The 16,877-nt window shown below is 47.8% G+C and overlaps 1 protein-coding gene across 4 annotated transcripts in view; it reads left to right on the forward strand.

The window, feature by feature from the left end:
- The window catches only part of NRP2 (neuropilin 2), an 87,525-nt gene that overhangs the window by 15,333 nt on the left and 55,315 nt on the right, over window positions 1–16,877 (forward strand). For all 4 annotated transcript variants that reach the window (XM_074144904.1, XM_074144905.1, XM_074144906.1 and 1 more), the window contains exon 3: window positions 13,737–13,918. In XM_074144904.1, coding sequence (XP_074001005.1) covers window positions 13,737–13,918 — 182 coding nt within the window. The remainder of the gene's footprint in view (window positions 1–13,736; window positions 13,919–16,877) is intronic.

The raw sequence follows: 16,877 nt of genomic DNA on the forward strand, positions 1-16,877 counted from the left end.
GTGCACTGGCACAGCAGGGATCCCTGTTGCGGGAGGGTGGGCACGCTGTGACAGGGAGTATGGGACCCGAGCCGTTGATCTCACTGTCCTGCAGCCATGGGGCCACAGCAGTAATGGCAGAGCCAAGAGGGAAGTTTGATGCTCCGATAAAAGACCTGCCAAACTATTTGGAAATACTTATAGTAGCCTGTCTGCTCATCGTTTCTTCTTCTCCATGCTGCAAGCGCAGCTGCTGCTCGGGCACTGTGGCCTGCAGTCCCATGCCGTCAGTATCTGCTCTCTGAACAGGGAAGTGGCACCCAGTGGAAAAGAGCATGCTGCTGCTGCTGTGGCAAAATGTTTCCGCTCCCCGCATGGCATGGCGGTAGCTAGGCAGCCTTTTGTGTGCCAGGGTTTATTTGTGATCTCAGGAGGGACCTGAACCATTTGCAATAGGGGTGGCTGGCCCCTGGCTCGCACAGTCACGTAGCCAAGCTGCCCGCTCCTCCCTGATTGCCATTTTGCCATTCTGTCTGTGGTACTTTCTTGGAAAATCCAAGTCAGAAACCTCAGCTCTGTGTGAATCACTACATTTGTAACCACCTTTTCCATTCATGCCTCCCTCCCACTACTGGGCTACTCTTTGGACCATTAAAAGCTCCCTCCCAAGATTGGCTACTGACTCTGCCATCCCTGGCCACACTTGGGCTGATTCTGCCAGAGAATTAGGCTGGGCAGAGCTGCAGCTGATTCCCAGGACGTTGCTGTACACACAGGGACATGCTCCCTCCAGACTGCAGCGGACGGGCTTGGGCTCCCTCTGCAAGCAGAAGACCTTTCAGCTGAGTCATAACATCTGCACCAGAGGAATGTTATTTTAAAAAAAAAAAAGTCTGACTGATAATTTGACTGTGCCAGCGGGTTTTCCTGTAGCCCTTTCTAACATGTGCTGCAGCTGGGTCGCAATCCATCGCATTCCTGCCTGGGAAGGATTTGGGGGACCGCTGCTGTGGCTCGCAGCCCCCTCTGGTGGAACATGCCGAATGCTGGCAAAGATCTCTGGAGACAGGGGCCCAGGGCTCCAAAAATTGGCAGAAGCTGTCAAATTGGAGACAGCCCAGAGCTGCACAGTCAGTCTCTTCCTCCTGCCTTTGGCTCCCCATGTCAAGCCCTGGGCGTTTCCAGAAACAGGAACTGTGCCCACCATAATGAGGGAATTTATGTGGTTGTCACTGTGACCTTGTAAGTACCATAGTGGTGCCAAGAGAGTTGAACCAAGTTCAGTATCCTGATGTGTGCTGTATACCAGGCAGCCATGGCAGGAGATTGCCCTGGTCCCAGCCTGAAGGGCAGAGGGGACCAAGGTTTGGCAAGGGAAGACACCATGCTCCCAGTGCCCATCTCACAGACTGCTGCCTGCCAGGGGACACTGGCAGTAATGTGCTGGTGGTGTTCCTGGGCCACAGCACAAAGGCTGAGACATGTGGGCTCAGCGAGCCAGTGAAGGCCTCTAATGGCAGCATGGCCATCTCCTGTGCTTCCAGGAGGCTGGGCACTGGAACAAAACAGCTCTGCATCCTTCCTAGAGAGCAGCAGAGATGCTGGCCTGAGTCCCTTGATCAGGCAGTGGGGGGAGCTGCAGCCAGCCCCAGTGTCCACAGACAGGCAGGCAGCTGGTGGCTGCAGTATTCAGCCTGGCTCTCTTGACCATCTCCTTCAAACAAGAGCATAACATTGCAAGAAGCCATCCTTCCATCAGTGAAGGTTAAGAGTAGACAAGGCAGCAATTATGGACAGCTAATTAGTAAATGCTTTGAAAAGTATGCATAATTATCTTAGTAGTATACATTTTAGAAGCAATGCAGTTCATCTTAAGATTGGGAAAATGCTTAGAAAAGAGAAATACTTCTGAAGCACTACAGAACGCCAGGGCTTGGGAGCATTCTTGCAGGGATGCAAGGAAATGACTGCGTCTCCTGCAACACTGGGGGAGTCGGGTTTTAACTTTGCAGAGAGGGGAAGTCAAGATGAGATGTTGAGGAAGGCATTTGCTTGCTCATACATTTGTGGCATGGGTAGCCAGAAGCAACGTTTCTAACGTACAGGAAATCATTCAGTCTGGGTAACATGACACTGCAGCTCAACTTGCCTTCAAATGAGTTTCTACTGTTTTTAACTCTGTCCAGCATCCGCTGTATGGTTCATAATTTCTGTCAAGCCCACGTCATTTTCCGAAATGAAACAATGAATGTGTTAGCTGTGATGGTGTTCAACCAGTGCATGAGTTTACAATTCAAGGTTGTTCGCGTCGCTGTTCTCTGCTGCCCATCCACATAGCTGTGAGACCTCCGCTTACTCCACGGCTGTGCTTACCCGTGCCCCAGAGCCTCCCCGGAGGGACAGGCCAAGTCCAGGCTCTGCAGAAGGTGATGGCCCCAAAGGTACTCTCCTGGGGTCTTTTATGTCCCGCCGGCTCACCAATATCCGGTGCGTAGGAGTCGGATCTGGTTTTGCACCTTGTTTCCTGTTGGAATGATGACAAATTGAGGGCCAGCTGGTGACACTGGGAACAATAGCATTAGAGATAGAAACTTCTCCCCCTCCTTCCTGCTAGTGAGAAGGAGGAGGAGGTAGTGGTGTATTCTCTTCTTTTTCAGCCTCTCTGGCCAGTGAGGGAGGGAGCATGGGTCACCCGCAGCGTCATGGGGAGGGAGCAAGCACAGGGCTGGCTGTGGTGATGCCTCACTAACTGGCTTCAGGATCCAGCCAAAAGTGTCAGAAACGTGTGCCTTTTGTGATCTTGCAGTGCAAGCCATGCTCAAGCTCTAAGCCTCCTGCATCTTTGCTGACCCCACTTAGTGCAGATGCCATAGGATGGTAGTAGAGCAATCCCACTGAAACAGCCTGATAATACCCACAGTGTTGAGAAGCTCGTGCTTTCAGCAAAGAGCCCATGACCCTTCCGTGTCTTTGCAACAGTGCTCCAGCTCACTAGGTGACACCATTCACAAAGGCTTATCCCAAACAAGTGGGTCTCAGGAGCCTAACTGTGGGTCACTTTTTTGCATCACACAGCCGGGTTAGCAGTGTTCTTCCATGTCACAGAATTGCTGTCTCGTTGCAGGAGTTAGAAGGTTTAGTGAATGTAAGGAGGGTGCCAGAATGATATTTTAAAAATTATCCTTTTTTTGTTAAGGACCAGATGCAAAGTACAGTAAAGGCAATGGGAGGTTTTACCTTGATTTCCATAGGAACTGGTTTAGGCTTTTAATGAGCAACTGTTTGCGTTAGCTACATGTAGCCTTTTTAATGGATATCATCCCTATTGTCAGGCTGTAACAGAGGAGTGGCAGACTCGTCAGCAATATCAGGGCTGGGAGTTGTGAGATTTGGATTCTTCCCCTTCACTGCTATCGATTTACTGTTCCTGCTTTGGCAAATCACTTTAAATCCCTCCCCCCCATAAAGAAGAGAAGACCTGGGCATCTGCAGGCATAAAACCCAGTCTAGATAGCAACAGTGCATTGCACACTCCCCTCCAAAGGCTGCCGCGTAGCAGCATCACAGAGGAGCAGGTCAGAGCACTGCAGAAGACGATTGGTTCGTTCCCAGCCTTTTCTGGCCGGGTGTGAATTCTGCAATTAAATATGAATGCAAAATAAAAAGAACAGACTGCAGAGAGCAGACTGAAAACAGAAGAAATTTCTGGTTGCTTTTGGCCAGAGCTCAGCACGGAGCTTATTTGAAAGAATTGGGGGAGGTTAGTTTTCAGCCTGAGACTAGTTCTCAGTTTTCTTTAAATCAAGCGGCTGCACACCAGCATTGCATGGCAATGTAATAATATGTTGCAAACCACAGTCTGGTGATCCTGGAATTCCTTATAAGTTAATAGCAGTCATGGTCTACTAATCACAGCTAGGACGCTTTAAGCAACTGTCTTTGATATATCAGTTCAAACATACCATAGAAAGCCTTCCTTTTGCTGCCTTAGCAAGTAGATCAGTGGATCGTTAGAAAGAGTGAATAACCTGGGGGTTTTGTTCCCACCCCCCTCCACCCCCACCTGGATCCCAAGGAGTTATTGGGATCTACATACAGCATTGCTGAGCAATCATAGTCCAGTAGTATGGTAGTGGTTTTAAAGTAGTACCGGGTCAGACATGGAGATACTAGTGTTTAATAAATTGCTAGAAGCAGAGCCTGAAGCAGTATGGTCTGACAGCAGAAATCCTATGCTAAGGACTTAGTCCTGTTACAAATGGCACAGAAACTGGCAGGGCAGTTGCCCTGTGTGTGTGCTGTAGCTGCACTGCCCCAAACATCACTTCTTGCAGAGGTATTGTGGTTGGTGTGAAGAAGGGTGCGCCCCTGTTTTTCGAGGTGGGGGTCCCCTTTTGCTGAGACAGGCAGCACTTGCCCGCTGGTGGTGGGACAGCCCCTACGCTCAGCCCCGTGGCTGCCGAGGCCGTGCCGCGTGCAGGGTGTTTGCATGGGAAGTGCTCAACGTAGTAGAAACCCCCAGGGAACCCTCAGAGCTGGGGTTGTTGACGGATATCCAACAAGGAGTAGGACCCTCCCCCGCTGCCAGCACGGGAGTTTGAAGCATGTGTTCAGCTTCCTTCCTCTTTCATTGGTGTGAGGTTTCATTTACGTTGTTATTTTGCAGTGAAAAGGGAAGGTGTAATGCCTGGTTCCCACACCTTGTGCCTTTGGTAATGCTGATATTCGACTGATAATCATGGGCAGGAACAAGGTCTGGGATCTCCATCAGCAGCGAGAACTGACTCACCATTGATCTATGTTCACTGCATCTTGTTGAAGTTTTTTGACCCATTTGATTTCTTAGGTTTTCTTTTGTGAAAAGCCTCTGATTTTTCTGCCATTCAGGAGCAAAACATCTCTCTGTGTCTTTAAATATGGCAGATGGGGATTTCTTCAGATGTCCAACAACTCAATTGAAGGAGACCTCAGGAGACCTCTCCCCTTCTCTGTCCCCCTTCTCAGCCTGTCTTTTCATCTGCAATCTGGAGATGTAAGGGCTATAGTAATAGAGTGTCAGAGGAAGTAATTGATTCATCACACACCAAGAGAGGAGTCTGTTGCCTTCAGTGTCAATGGAGCTGAACCACAGCCTGGAAGGGTGAGGGAGGCTTGTAAACATTCCATGGCTGAGCTGGCAGGACAAAGCAGACGCACTACCGTGGCTGAGCAAGAGGGTGACACAAAAGGTTGCTTCAAAGAAAATCTTCCTGAACAAAGCAGTGGCAGGGCCCTTTTTTGTGGGAGAAACAGGGATGCTCCCGTCCCCCTGTTCCCAGAGCACATTAAGGAGAAAAGGTACCAACCAGCTTCCTGCAGCAGCCCACTCCCTTGTACCTGCCTCCATCTTCCGTCTTGACAGGGCTGCCTCTCTGACCTGCTGTCCCAGGCAGGGCTGAGCTCACTTCAGGGGTACCAACCAGCCTCTGCAAGTGGCTAATTCCTCCCACATCCAAAATAGATACTGCTGCCTCCAAAACACAGGTGGGAGGCCATCACTGCTGCAAGGTATGATGTGTGCACGGCACAGTGCTCGTCCTTGTCCAGGCATTGATTGTGCTCAAACCCTCCGCAGGGCTCAGTTCAAATGACTGTTGAGCTACAAGTGCCCATACTTTGGGGAGAGAAGAAGGCAGGATATGCTGTGCTACCTGCAGAGCATGCAAGGAGGGATCAGGCAGGTTTGTTGGGCTGTTTGCCCCAGAAATCGCTCTTACTACAAGCTGGCATGGTTGGGTTGTTGTGGAAGTGCCCAAATAGCAGAGGCTGCAGGCCAGCCTTGGTGGCAAAGCTTTGCTTGCTTGTGTATTGGCTAAGGCAGGAGCTGGGCTGTGAACATACTGTGTCTTGTGAACATACCGTGCCTGAGAAACTGCGCGGTCAGAAAGCCATCCCATGGAGGACCAGTCCTGGGGTGGCCAGCCGTCATTAATGAGGGATGTAAGCAGCCAGGAGCACGAGGGGTGGGCTGGTCAGGGCTCTGTTCTTGCAACCGTCTTTATACAATTGGTGCTTAACGAGGTGTTTGTTTCAGTTTTGTGCTGAGAAAAGCCAGTGCAAATGAGTGATATGTGGAAAGCTGAGCTGCAAGGCTCCCATCTGATCCCAGTTATTACCAGCTCTTTCATTCTTCATGGCATGTTGCGTCTAAGGCCATGATACCTGCCAGTGTAGGTGCTGATAAGCCAGTGTAGGTCCCATGAAGGCCGATACCGTGCCAGTGAGGTGTGATGGGACATCCCTCTCTATGGCTCCGTGGAGGGGATTCCTCAGGGAATGGGGCTGGCACAGCAGAGTGTGTGAGCGTCCCCTAATCCTCATCAGCACCCACTAGACAGTCCCCAGACCTCCAGCCACTGGAGCCAGCCTGGCTCAAACTGGTTGCTGTCTATCACCTGGACTGTCGGGCACTGGATCCTGACAGGAGATGAAAGCCTGTTCACCTGTTCCCCTCACTGCAAAGCAAGCAAAGTGGACGTTTGCCCCCTGCCTTCTGCCTGCTCTGCTGCTTTTCGGCAGTAAATTTTCCCCTTGCGGTTATCTTTTATTATATCCTTTTTTTTTTCCCCTTTCTCTTAGTGATCAAGTGGCTGTGAGTGGTGACAGGAAAATGACATAGAAACCAAAGTCTAATTTTTTCCACAGATGGATTCTAGCAGAAGGAGGAAAGTGCAAATGCAGTTTCTCAAGTGTCCTGCATTTTGGGGTATGAAAAGGTTGTGAGTTGCTTCAGTTCCCTTAGAGCAGCAACAGAAGGCAGAACGCCATGGAAAGGGGGGCTATTCTTACCATGCTTCATTTATTTTATTTCTAGTTTCACCGTCACTTTTTCCCCCCAAAGAATACCAAAACCATCTTCCAACAAAAGACCCCTGTAGCTAAAGATAGAAGGGTGAGGAATTTACAGAGATGGTTTTGGAGACAAAAATAAAATTAACAGCCATGTGTAACTCCTGAACAACAGCCTGCAGAAAACCCCTGAAGTGCACATTAGCACATCTTGTTTTCTTATATAATGAACGGTTTTCCAGACATGCCCCAGATGAGAGCACTTCTCTACTCCAACGCGCCTTTCCGCAGCGATCTGGCAACACAGCTTGAAGAAGGCAGCCTGAGGATGAACGGCAAAGCGCGGGGGAGCCTTTGCTCTCCTGTCTCAGGGGGGGCAGCAGCATGCAGCAGCTAGGAGCTGAAATTCCCTCCTGAATCAGAACTTGCCACAGGAGCAGTTTGCAGCTATGTTTTATTCTTTCCTTTGCAAGATGTATTTTGGCTACCTTTTTTTATTTTTTTTATTTTTTTTATTTTCCGCATAAGTTAGCAGTAACTGCTGAAAGACTCTTCCCATCAGTGGTGCTTGTACGGGGGTGAAAACAACCCAAGGAGTATAAATAGAGGCTATTTGTAGTTTCCATTTTTTGTCTTCAAAGCATTTTTGAAGAAGTTTTCCAATCTGTTAGGGTTATTTTCTTTCCCTCTCTGTCTCTTTTTTTCTTTTTCTTTTTTTTGACTGACTGGATGACTGGATTTTTCTCATTTCTCAGAAATTCTGGTCAGACTTTTGAGGAGATAAGAAAATAATCCAAAGCACAGTGGAATGATTACAAAACCCCACAATACTGTTATTACACAAGACGTAATGGGCTGCAACAAAATCAAAACAACCTTCTGAGAAATCCTAAGCAATTATGCACCCCCAGGCCTGGCTCTCCCCCTGCTGCCATCAGATTTTGGTCATTTTAGTCACTGGAATCTGGTGAAACCCCTTCAGATTTAGAGCAACGATAGCCTATTTCTCTCTGCTGTTGCCAGGGCCAGTTATTTCCATCAGGGCAAAACCAAGGGCAAGCTCTGCCTTCTCTGTGTGTGTCTTTTGCCTCATCATGGGCAAAAATGGTCCCACAAGCTGCAGACTGAGACCAGATTCATCTCGCCAGTGTTCAGCCACCCAAAGTCCAAGTCCAATCAGTGAGTGATTTAAACTATCTCTGTCATCACTGCAGAACAATTAAACCCATCCCAAACTGGGTGTGAGGAGTCTGCTTCTACAGAGAGTAGAGGACGTTTAGTTGGCTAAGGGTAGATATGATACAAGCCATTTTTAGATCTGTGCACAAATCTGTATCAGGATCTGTGTCTATGAGGACTTATTCTCTTCTCACCCGAGGATAAATTAGGAGTGATTACCCTTAAAATGATGAGTTATACATGTGTAAAACCAGTTCAAGTCAAAGGAGAATCCAATTCATCTGCTGTACTTATAATTAATTACTCTGATTAAGGGCTGGCAGCTAAGATCAAACTTCATTGCTCTAGTTTCATCAGACAGCAGAGGTGCTTGTCTCTGCTATCACAGCTATAAACAAAATATCATTTTGTAGTAGATTCTGCAGCAATTTAACCTTTGAAGGGTATGTCCTGCAGTTGTTCAAGATTGTATAAACATTACAGAAAAGTTTTCTTGCCTTTCACAACATAATCAGCCATGAAATAAGGATTTGGTTTGAAGGTGGCATATGAACGAGCATGAAGATGGGTGGTGACACAGAAAAATCGACTAAGCCAGCTAGCATGTAATGGACATTAATTCTAGCCGCCCCTTGATTGCAAAACAAGCACAGAGCTGCTGGTTCACCATTTCTTAACCATCTCTATACTGCAGCTGCTATTTTATTTCTAAGAAACAGCTTTTTCTTAGAGAATGTTTAAAAAACCTTACACTTTTAATAACAATTTCTGAGAAACAAACCACCCACCACCTTTTCAAAGGGAACAATTGCATTTCCCAGCTGCTGTTGTGGCTAAGGAGGTTCCCCACACCTTTCCCCAGCTACATGCAGAGTATTAATGCCTGCTGAATTTCACTAGACATGCAGTTTCTCTTCCTATTCTCAGCAGATGCATCTGAGACACCATGACATATGGTTCAAGCAGACCAGGGATCGCAAAGGCTCAAGTCAACATGGGACATTCCTAAAATTGGGGCTGTTGGCATGCAGTCAGTACCTATTTGTCTCTCTGTCTATCTAGGCCAGACTCCTCCAATATAATATAATCTGTCTAATCAAGGCTGGCTTCTATTCTTGGGTGTGCTGCAAACTTCCTCTGTGACCTTGGGCCAGCCACTGCTCTTTGCCTCCCCACCTCCCAGGGTCTCGTGAGGATCCCATCATTGCTGTTTGCCAGGTGCAGTCATGAACCCCGTGGAAATGCCTATAAATAACAGCTCCAAATGAAACATTGGGGAACTTCAGGTTAGAGCCTTGCAACTCTCTCCGGCCCTGGCAAGCACTGGAAACCAGGCTTAGCTGCATACGAGCCCTCACCTACTTCAGAGCTCTGCAAAGAGACTGAGAAAGCTGCCAGCTAGGTCAGAGCTCGGTCTGGGGAGCCAACTCTCCTCGGGCTTTGAAGCAAGGCTTGCACAAGTCTATGTATTAGGAGGACTTGTATTATGGCTGTAAACATATGAATTATTTATCATTCATATTTTTCTCCATCCTAAGCTTATGTCCGCAGAATGTCCTTGAAGCATGTTTCGGTTGGGAAAGATTCAGCATCTCTTAGGAGCTGGGGCTGAGGGGCAATACGTTTGTTGATTATGTGTGGAGTAGTATGAGTCCCAAAACTCTGCTTTGTGTGCTTCAGGAAAGGAGCACCCAGAGGAATGGCACAGGCACTCTGGTGCTGCTCTCCAGATGGGTCACAGTGTTTCTGGATCTCGCGAGGGCCTGGGTGGGAAGCCGGGAGGTCTGTGCTGGCCTCGGGGGATGGTGCAGCACAGCTCAATGGCCAGGAAGCAGACTAGCTGTTTCACAACAGAAAAGGACTGAAAAGGTGGAGGCCTTCTCATAATCGCTGCAATTGAGGCTTGTTTGCTTTTATTGTGCTTCATGGCCTTTTTTTTTGGACAGCCAGCAGCAAAGTGGCCTGGGGAAAATAGAAAGGAAAGACTGTGAAGCAGAGAGGGTTGACTGGAGGAAAAAGCAAGCAAGCAAGCATGAGTAATACAGGCATTAGAAGTGCTTTATAATTAGTTTATAAAAGCTCTCTTAACATCATAAAAGCACTTTCTACTAAAAATCTTTAATAAAAACGCAGCAATATTTGTAATCATTGTACGTTTTCCATTTAATTTTTTTAAACAGCTCCAAGAGCATCTAAGCAATGCATTTCCCTCCTTTCTCAATGCCCCATTGTCTAGGAAGTTAGAAGCACTTCAGCTTTGCCTCCCTGCCTTAAAACTTCCTGGTGGAAACCTCTGTTTGAGGTAGTTTCAAACCAGCTGTCTGGCCTTCCCACTCAAGCAACAGCTGAAAATATCCTGCTGCTGGAGGAGCAGCAACTGCAGCCACCTTCCCTGCAAGAAGAGTTGGTTAATCCATCAACTTTACTTGTGGGATATGAATGCTGCACCCTGCCCTCACATATTTATGGTTGGCTTATTGGAGCAGTGCCTAGATGGGGAGAAGTGGCCATGAAACATGCTTGGAGATGGCAGCTTGCCCAGTGGAGGTAATGCCAGAGAGGTCAACCCGCAAGGATGTTGGTGCATGTTGACTGAAACAAAGGGTTTGGTTACATAGTGAAATGCAAATTGCTGGCCACTGGATGCCATCGCTGCATAATGTGTCCCACCCAGCTGTGCCCTAGTCTGTAATTGTCTCAAAATGGTTAGAGTAGAAAGCATCCCCAGGGTTAGGTTTTCTTCCCTCCTATTTTGCTTTTTGTTTTTCACATGGGAAGAACAAAATCTGGAAACCATGCTTAAGCTTAACAGCAGCAAAAGTCTGGCCAAACTAGATTCTAATGTGGCCAGTGACCCAACATAAGGAGAATGGGGTTTATCAGCTTGTTTGATTGTGGGCCAAGGCATGGACACAACTGAAGCACTTGATGCCAAGAGTCTGTGGTGGGGATTAGCCGGTGTTCTTGCTGAAGTTTGAAAGTTTCACGGTTTGGACTGGAAGTCTTTGATGTTCATTTTGAAAGCCTAAAGCTTCATTGCTATGTTGGAGAGGAAGTAGGTGCTCCTGCTCATCTGGGCAGGAGTTATCTACTGAGTGTAATACTCTCCCAGTTCACACTATTTATATGACCTGAAGAAAGAGAGCTTTGCCTCATGAGGAGCAGAGGGCTTGGGCCAAGATTGTTTTAACTAGGAAAGAAAACTCTTATGCATTTATATTCATTTTACATTCGGCAAAAATGATTCCCTGACCTTCTCCTAGAGGCTTTTTTAGTTGCTTGTAACATTTGATTTATTAAGGATTAGATCCAGTAGGAGAAAGCCCAGTTAGATGCTTGGATGAAGCCAAACAGGGTTTAGTTCAGAGAGGCAAATATTTCCTGATGATTTACTTATTAGATTCATTCTTTTAATTTTCCATTTGCAAATTACCCATGAGCAGATTGCAATATTCCCAAATTGTATGTATTATTGGAAGTTATTCACCCATTCAATAAGCAAATATTTCTTGGTCCAGAATTTGCTTCTGAAATTGCCAGGGCTCCTACAGCACTGGGTGATTTGAGGAACCATGCGGACAGTGCTAGGATGTTTAGTGTGTTGGCTACAGCAGAAGCTGTGATTATTACAGTCAAGTAGTTGAAGCCATGTACCGTGTTGGCGAGTCCATAACCCCACGAGGACACTAACAGATGTGATTCCCTGGGATGTAGCTAACTTTGTCTCTGCCATGCAAATGGCAGCTTTTGCAATCCACTCCGTTAACTGTGTTTTGCCAACATTCGTGTTTTTGCCAAATTAATATTTTGCTACATATTCATGTTTTCACTAGTAGCCGGTAGTCCTGCGGCACAGATGTATACTTCAGATGTGGAAGGGCTGCAGGCACACTGAGACCAAGTAGTTATTTAGAGAACAAGATGTCCCCACTGTTTGCTCAGTGTTACTTTAAACAAATAGACAAACAAGGAGGAAAAAATTCTACTTAAAAGGAGCACTAACACTGCCATGTTCCTCCTCCCTGGGGAGGTGGTGGGATCAAGCCACACATGACGGACATTAGTGGGGTCATGCAGGGTGCTGCTGGACAGTGTCAGGGTAATAAGGGGTCACGAGGTGATAGGGAGCTACACAGAGCTGGGGAGAGAGCAGAGGGAACAGATCTTTATTTACATCGATGTGTGTCCAACCACCAGCAAAGCCAAATGCTCTTCCGGTGCGAGTGCCTCTTCTCAAGACCGCTTGGATTTCACCTTGGCCAAGCCAACTGAGTCTGTAACGAAGTTAAAGGGTGGGTGATTACAGATAGCCGAGTGCTTGGTCCAGCATAGACAGGATTTTATCTGCAGGCATTTTTCTCCTGGCTCTCAGCCTGATTTAGTCCCAGAAAGGAGTGAAACTGAAGCTGTCCGGGCCATCTTTCTTTGTGGAGGAGCACACTGAGTTCCTCTAAGTTTGTTTTCAGATTGTTGCCTGCCGATGTGTGCTTTGCAGAACAGGAATGCGTCACATGAGGATCATTGCTGTATCCAGCAAGCTACTTCTCCTTTCAACTCTCCATTCCCAAACAGGAGATCTTGTGACAAAGAAGAAAGGCAGATTCCTGGCAGCCTGGAAATACTTTTTCCCTCCCTGGCCCCGTGAGAGGAGCTGTAGTATGTTGTTCAAACAGGTTGATAGAAAGCGAATAAACAGTTGAAGAGAGTTGGGCAGTTTCTGTAAATAGCAGCGTGCTGGCCAGAGAGGAGAAGAGGGGTGGGAGCGTGCGGGTGTTAGAAAGCAGCTGAAGAACAAGATGTTCACGTAAAAGCTGTTTGTTTCTTCACAGCACACAGAGCCTGATAACTACCTTGCCATTAGTCGTGGCCTAGAAAATATGAAAAAATATGAAGGAATTTAGAAGTTTTACCTTTCAGCCAGACTTTGCAACAAGCTTTTGTCTCTGCATCAGTAGGCAGTTCTTCCAACCCTACACGTTCCTCCCTGAGATCATTCAGATGCCCAGGAGCCACATCAGTGGGCAGGTGCGACATCTCCAGGTAGAGTTTAGCCAAGCCAAGTTGTGGTTACAGAGTGTACAAGGATCAGGCAATAGTAATTGTGGTTAAGCAGCTCTTATGCAGCACTTCTCATCCACAGAAAATCTTCATTAGCACTTAATAGAAGAGGATCAGTATTACTGTCCAAGTGCTAAGTAAATGTACTGGCCATGCTTGTTAAAGGACCAGTATCGTGTCAGTGCACAAAATAGCTGCCCGCTTACATGGATTGAACATTGACTATTTTTTTTAATGCTGGTGCATGCTTGGCAAAATCCCACCTGGATAGTGGAATAAACTGAGCTGTGCTAAGTAGCACGATGGCACTTTAGAAGAAAGGAAAGGGAAGAAGAGCAGCCCCAGGAGACTTGTATCTGAGCTTCGCCCATGCCAAAGAAGTGTTGGGGAAATGGTGGTAAATTTTGTTCTAAATTTTGCGTGTTGGCTCTGAAGTTGAAGTGGACGCGGGTGCAATAAATTAATGAAGTGAGGAGCAACAGAGGAAGAGACTCAAATGTAGCCAGACAGACAAAAGGGAAAAAAGGTACTGGGGAGGGTTTGGTGTTGTGTGAGTGACAGAGTTCCAGGTGCCCATCTGGAAGATGTTCTGTGAAATAAGCAGATATAAAGAAGTGTTTTGTGTTTGTTCCTGGCATACTGAAGCATCTCCCTGACAGATGGTTTGACTGCCATTTCACCTGCCTCCACAGGTACGACTACATCGAGATCCGAGATGGGGACAGTGAAGCAGCAGACCTGCTGGGCAAGCACTGTGGGAACATAGCACCTCCTACCATCATCTCTTCTGGCCCCTCTCTCTATATCAAGTTCACCTCGGACTACGCACGGCAAGGTGCCGGCTTCTCCCTGCGCTATGAGATCTACAAGACAGGTGAGTGTCTGAGTCAGTGCCTGTCTCCCAGGCGGTTTGCCATGGTGATCTTCACAAGGAGATGTCATTGGGCACCTTTTCAGTGTGATTTTAGCATGCTTTACAGAGATAAAAGGCTCTTTTTTTATATATATAATTTAAGCAAGTCTGCTGCATCACATTTGCAAGAAGGTAAAGATGCATGATAGTGCATTTTTGGATCACAGTGTGGCATCAAAAGCAGGATTCCTCGTTAAATGCTCTCTTGTATTTGAGGCATTCTCTTGTATTCTCCCTGGCATGTGTGGAGCTTGTTAGGGCTAAGTGGGGATTGTCCCTCCGTTAGAAGTGCATGGAGCTCCCCCTCCTGTGGAGCTGTGATTCAGGGCTGATCAATGATGTTGTGTTTTCTCTCCCTGGAAGTGGGGTTTGTAACTGGGGAGCTCTGGTTTTCAAGGGACTGCTGTCAGCAGTGCTGTCAAGGGCTGAGACGGCGCCTTTCCAGGCAGATATAAGAGGAACTATTCATAATTCTGTTTAATACTGAACTATTATTGAGGAAAGGAAAAGCTGCTCAAAGGCCTTTTAATAGTGTTTCTGTCTAAATATTTGCCAGAATTGTGTGTCTGGGAAGAAGGAGGCTTGAGAAAATAAACCCCACTCTGTGCATGCTGTGTGTGTGCGCGGGTGAGAGAGGTGTGCCTGCTCACCGAGGGAACAAGAGTGTGCTTTGCATGGGGACATGGGTGCCTGCTCTGTGCCCACATTCCTTCAGTGGTGCACTGGAAGAAAACACACGGCTTTCATGTCATCGCATCCAGCATGACAAAAATGCCCATGCCTGGTGAAGAATCAGAAAGGAGCATGACAGGGTGGCGTTCCCACCCTCTTTAAAGGGAAGGCAAAGAGCACAGGCACCAGTGCCCTGGGGCCCTGGCCCAGCTGTGTGTGCAGGCAGCCCACAACCCGGTCCCAGGTAGATGTGAATGCGGAAACTGCTGAAAGAAGATGAGACTGGAACTCCCCAAATTCATTGTGAAACGCTGAGGATAGAAGGTGTCTGGAGGTTCAGGTGGATGAGGAAAGTGATGTTGCTGGTGGTTGCCTGGGCTGTATAACTGGCCATCAAGCTGTTGTGGTGTAGCCAGCTCACACTGCTGTTTGTTAATGGTTAGGATGCAGATTAGTTGCAAAAGAGTTTAATGGTTCATTTGGCTTTTGGGGTTTGCTGAGGCCAGTTGCCAGCATGAAGGATGGCAAAGAATGCTGTGTTCAGTTGGGAAGACTACTGACCCACATCAGCCTCCCTTGCCTCTCACTCCCTGTACACACAACCCCTCTGAGCCCAGCAGATTGCGCTGGTTTGTGCTTGTTCTCACATCAGATCCATGCCCTGAGTTGAGGCATAGGGCATTGTGGAGTGGTCCAGCTGGCTGAGGTGGCAAGGCTAGGCTGAGTGGGGCTGTGGGAAGGGATGGCAGGCAGGAGCCTTGTCTGTCTGGGTGGGAGCCAGGAGGGGCCAAATTCATGGGAGAAGGAGATTTTGTTGCTGCTGATAGGGAGGGAGAGGAAGCAACGGCCAATTTGGGAGAGAGTGGATGTTGGATGGAGCCTGGAGCTGAGTTTGAGACCTCAATATAGGCCCCTGCAGAGCCGCCCTCAGGTCTGAACTGGTGTTGGCACTCCTTTAGCTACCAGCCACCCCCGCAGGCAGCCATCCTCTCCAGAAATAGCCACACTGTCTTCCAGCTACAGCCAGGAAATCCAGCCTGGCAAGACAGGTTTTGGCACAGGAGCGGGGATGAACCTGTGATCTGGGGGCACCCCAGCCCACCTCGCCTGCCCAGCCCCTGTTCTTCTCCGGGGCTCCCAGGGAGGGCAGTGGGCAGCACTGGCTTTGGGGCCACCGAAGTACAAGCAAACCCTGCCTTTTCTTTGCAGGCAGGCAGGCACGGACAAAGCTTCTGTCTAAGCAGTCAAGATAGCCAGCAAAGGTGTCACCAGCTTTAAAGGTCATCGGATTGTCATTGTCCACATCAGTAAAGGCAGCGTGGCTGCAGCTTCTTTCTTTCTTAAAGGTGACCTAAAAAAACAACTCTTTTCAACCCAGCATTTATTTCCACACCTTGTGCTAAATTTCCCTTATCATGGTGTGAGCGAGGAGCAATCTGCATGCAGACAACAGCATACCAGTCCCTGATCCCCTGATGGGTATCAGTCAGTGGTCTGTGGGCTGACAAAAGAGCCACCTGCCCAGGCTGGTCCAGCCTCCCTGCTGCTCACTTTGTGAGTCAGTTTGGCAGGGCTGGCCTGAGCTCTCCATCGCTGGGCATCAAAGTCTCCTCTCAGGCTGGTTCATGCTGCTGGAGCCAGCATGACTCACGTTGATTATCTGCAGCTTCCTTATAAAAAAATTGATCATTGTGTTTTCTGGTATCAGCCAAACTGTAGACGAAGATGCCAAATGCGATAAGAGCCCCACATGAGGAAACTGTTGTTGCCTAATGCAGTGACATAGTTATGTCTCTCTCCTGTCTCTAGAGAACAGTCCCTGACTCTGGGTTTAGTCTTTGATTTTCTCCCTAGCTCAGAGCTCCTGTTATTTTCCCTATTTATCTATTTGTCTTTCAAGCTGTTTGGAACGAAGTACACCCTTATCCCTGTTCATGGCATTATGCTGTGATTTGTGTTTGGCCTTATTTTTTGCCTCTGTGTTTTACCCCATAGGTTCACACTAGAAAAGCTGGCTGCTTCATTAGGTAGTCAATTAAGAGCCTCTCCTGAGTAGCTCTCCAGCTAGGCGCTGCATAATGCAGTGCCGAGATCCTGCTATTACTGTGGGCTGCTGGCCTGACTCCTGTAGGTTAATGCTGAATTGAATAACAAGTCTCCCATTAGTCCTGGGAAGGCTTGTGCTGCCTGGAAGAGCTGGAGCAGAAGGGTTTGTAGAGGAGAAGGAGGGTGTCCCAGTAAAACTGAA

This window comes from Numenius arquata, chromosome 3 (assembly GCF_964106895.1).
Source record: "Numenius arquata chromosome 3, bNumArq3.hap1.1, whole genome shotgun sequence".
NCBI lineage: Eukaryota > Metazoa > Chordata > Aves > Charadriiformes > Scolopacidae > Numenius > Numenius arquata.